The 3964-nt window shown below is 54.7% G+C and overlaps 1 protein-coding gene across 1 annotated transcript; it reads right to left on the bottom strand.

The window, feature by feature from the left end:
* Positions 1-2319: 2319 nt before the first annotated feature.
* LOC115070753 lies at positions 2320-3406 on the bottom strand. Its single transcript, XM_029564722.1, has 2 exons — positions 3170-3406; positions 2320-2925 (listed from the first exon to the last, which is right to left on the bottom strand). Exons 1-2 carry the CDS (start codon positions 3404-3406, stop codon positions 2320-2322), a joined length of 843 nt encoding a protein of 280 aa, XP_029420582.1.
* Positions 3407-3964: the final 558 nt, after the last annotated feature.

Here is a 3964-nt window from a genome sequence, read left to right as displayed (position 1 = left end):
CCTGCTTCCAGGTTCCTGCCCTGAGTTCCTACCTTGGGCTCCCTGATGAACTATGACCTGGGAGATGTAAGCTAAATAAACCCTTTCCTCCACAAGTTGGTATTGGTCAGAGTATTTTGTCACAGCAATGAAGAACAAACTAGGACAAAGAGGTAACATCAATCACGTTCTCTGTTAAAGCAGTAGTTAGCAGTAGCAGAAGACCAGAGACCAGAATACTCAGCTCCCCATCAGTCTTCCTTCTAACATACAGAGCTGATTCATTACATTAGACTGGTTAACCCCCGGATGCCATCAATGCAATGTTTCTTTCTATCTAAAGAATCAGGTTTCTCAAAAATAGTGGGAAGCAAATTGCCAGTCACCCACATATACCCTCCTCAGATTTGATGCTGAGGTACAAAATGCAAGTCCAAATTCTGGCGAGTTTGGTCCAAGGGGCTCTATTCTAGGCAAGAAAGATGGAGCAGGATCAAGAGTTCTGTACTGGTAAGAAGTCGATTGCCCTCTCACACCCCTTAGACTAGAAGGAAAACTCCAGGCTAGTAGCTAACACTCAATGATTCTGGACTAGGGCTTTCCCAAGCCTCCAAATTCTCATTTGCAAAATCAATACAGGCACATGAGATAACATACAAGTAAAGCCACACCAGGATTGTGCCTCTGTAGCCACATGTACAGCCGAATGTCTGTTACATCCTCAGTGCCCAGTGCAGTACTCGCAAACAGCAGGCACTCTATATGTTTGCTGAGTGAAGCAGAGGACCAATTAAAGCTGGCCTGAGGCTAGTGCCTTTAATAACAGCACTCTCAGGAAGATGAGGCAGGAAGATCATGGGCTCCAGGCAAGCCTGGGCTACACAGAGTGACCCTGTTTCTAAGAAAGAAAGCAGGCAAGAGGGTCAACCAAAATTTCCAGACACAACTTGTAAGTGGTTCCCAAGCTTACCCCAAACTAGGGGTCACTTGTTCCCTGATACAAGGAAGACCCTGGTACCTAACAGAAGAATCTGTGCACCACTTCAGGTAAGCCACAGCCTCCTGCTAAGACTCTGCCTGGGAGAGCCTCCTCCTGTTTCAGTCCTTCTCCTTTATTTCACCCCCACCTCTGCAAAGACCTGTATTTGCTGCCCTGGCAGTCACTGTCTCACTCTTCAATTTTAAAAGCAATAAACAGGCTTACCAAATAACATCTCCCGGACTTAGCTTCTCTAAGTCTTTCTCTGAAGAGGCCTGGGGAGCATTCTCACAGTAGGATCCTACTCTGCTGAGGCAACCTTTCTTAGCTGAAAGATATCCTCTATTAGGAAATCCATCAGAGACAGGAAAAGAGGCAAAGACAATTCCACTATCTGCCTCAAGTTCTTCCTGAGTCTCCAAATGAAAAGATGGACTGAACTATTTGTAAGTGCGTGAAATGCAAAGACACTAAAAGCCATTCTTGCTGTGCAAGGTGCTCATCCCTAGAGTGCTCTATTGTGGCCACGAGGAGAAACTTTCTGAGCTTCCCCTGCAAAAGTTAAGCAACATGCAAATTGTATCCAACACCCCACTACCTTGTACCAATAACGGCTTTACAGAAACTTAAGATGAGCTTAAACTCCTTTGTAAGCAAGCTAACGACATTCCTTCGCAGACTTTTGGGTTTTCAAGGATAACTGGAGAGGTAAAAAGTGGTGCAAAGGAGCGGGGAAGGAGAAAGACGGATATGTTCATTCTATTTTTAAACCCTCGCCCACAGTATAAAGTAAAGGAACACTCTGGTTCTCTACTCCCACCCCTGTCACCTTCTGCTAAGCACAAAAATCAAAACCTGCGCACGTACGCAGCACTGATCTATGCCTAGGGATGACTTGGCTGTCAAGTCTCCCTGGGATCGCAGATACCCAACCACTGGAGGCTGGAGCTGCGTGCCCGGCGCGGAGCAGTCACAACCAGCCTTTTCCCGGGGACAGGCAGCCGCCCCCTCGGCACGCTCCATTCCAACAGCTGGACACCCAGTGGTGCACAACTCGCTCCCTAAGGGTACCGAGTCTGGGAGGTGACGGATGTCCCGGCAGGCTGGGCGCTCTGGCCTCACGTCGGGACACCTGTGTGTTGCACACACCCACCCAGCCCAGAGTACCGCCACGATGCAACACCTCCCAGCCATCCTCGAACGGCAGGGGCTGGGCGGGACGCCTTCCTCTTCTGATGTGGCTGACTCGTTCATTTTACATATCCTTCCTGCCCGGGCACCAGCATCCACACCCGTCACTCAGTGCCCGGGGAACCAAAGCCAGCAGCTCACCGGCAACCCCGCGCCGAGCGCCGCCGCACTCAGCCCTCCCGCCCGGGCCCGGTCCCTCCCAGCTCAGAACACTCACTCTTGAGCGCGCTGATGAGCGACTTCCCGTCCTTGATCAGCTCCTTGATGAATTTGTTGGTCTTGTCCAGCTCCGCTTCGTGAGACTTGAGCGTCTCTCGGAAGTGCGGGCTGTCGAGGCAGCAGTCGCTGAACTCAAGTGCCGGGAGCCCCATGCTGCCCGCGGCACCCAGCGAGGGGACAAACCTCTCGCAGGGCTCGGGCGCCCGCACCGCGCTCGCCGCCCGACCTCGGCCCGCACCCCCGACGGCCGCGCGATCCACAGGTGTGGCGCCGGCTCGCTGCGCGCGCGGAGTCCGCGGGAGGTTCCCGAACGCAGCCGGAACCGGGGCCGTGAGGCAGATGCTCCCGCGGCGAGCCACCGAGCGGCGAGCGAGCAGGAAGCGCAGCGGCAGACCCCTCTGCGATGCGGGAAGGGAGCGAGCGAGCGAGCGCGGACGCCGCCTCCCCGCCTCTTCAGCGGGTTCGCCAGACTGCAGCCCGTAGCGCCCTCTCACAGCAGCCTCTGCAGCCCCGCCGGCGTCCGGGCCTCTCGAACCTGCTAGCGATGACCTAATCCCCTGCAGAGCCAATCAGCGTGTTCCTCTCAGCCCGACCCCCCGGGGACACCCGAGGACGCCCTGCCCTTCCGCGGGTTTAATCCAATCAGGTCATCCTGAAGGCGGGGTCTGAGGTGGGGGGCGGAGTCCACGCCACCACCTAGGTCCGCAGAGCAAGTCCCGCCCCCTCCCGCGCCGGGTGCTGCGGACCTGGAGCCCTAGGGTTGGTTGTGTGCAGCTGGGCGTTCGCCCTCGCCACCCTGACCGCCTGCTGCGGTCCTAAGCCCAGCTGGAGACGAGGCGTCTGCTGATCCGGGGAATCCCGGAACCTAGCGGTGCTGAGCATGAAAAATCTAGGATTGAAGACTGCAGTTCGCTGCAACCCGCCCAACGCTGCTGGACAATCGAGCTTGCACTCAAAATACAGCCCCCAGCCCAGGAGAAGTCTCCGCGCACTGAGCTTCACACGCCTCCCTCCCAATCGGACAGAACGTGTTTGCATCTTTAAATTAGTTTGCACCCCTCCCGCCCCCTACTGTCCGTCCCCTCACGGCCACTCCAGCTCCAAAGCCGCCCACGGCTGCCCCCCACTGAAGGTTGGTTCTCACATCTTTAAGAATTTCAGCCACCTTTATTTTCCTGCTGAGAACCTAAAACCATCTTACAGGGTTCTAGCCAGTGCCCGTCGTTTTTCGCTGCTGCACAGTGAGCTTCTCGAGGGCAGGTGCCGCCGTAGTTCTCTAGTCTGCTGTTGCATCCACACACCTTGACAGCGGCTGGCATTTAATAGCAAATAATATGCGTTATGTGCACTGCTGTGCCAATCAGTATTTGTATAGCCAGTAAATGAATCCTTCCCGGTTGTCCCTTTCCACCTTCTGCTGCAAGTCTGTGAACCACCCTCCCTCCCAGTGTTCAGCCACAAGAGCCAACATTGGCAGCTCACTCACCGCATTTGGCAAGCTAGGTCCCCCACTGTCTAGCACTGAATTGTGAACTCCGACAGAATAGGGTTCTATGGTCCAGGAATTTGTGTGTGTGTGTGTGTGTGTGTGTGTGT

This window comes from Nannospalax galili, unplaced genomic scaffold (assembly GCF_000622305.1).
Source record: "Nannospalax galili isolate Female #2095 unplaced genomic scaffold, S.galili_v1.0 scaffold1077, whole genome shotgun sequence".
In the NCBI taxonomy this organism is placed as follows: Eukaryota; Metazoa; Chordata; class Mammalia; order Rodentia; family Spalacidae; genus Nannospalax; species Nannospalax galili.
The sequence above is the reverse complement of the archived record's forward strand: the minus strand, read 5'-3'. Positions and strand labels throughout refer to the sequence as shown.

Bases quoted from the DNA above. Each gene is read 5' to 3' on its own strand.
- LOC115070753 (XM_029564722.1), bottom strand. From the start codon at position 3,406: ATGCAAACACGTTCTGTCCGATTGGGAGGGAGGCGTGTGAAGCTCAGT. The intron at 2,926-3,169 runs GTCAGGGTGGCG...TTGGCTCTGCAG, and splicing joins GCTTAGGACCGCAGCAGGCG to GGGATTAGGTCATCGCTAGC.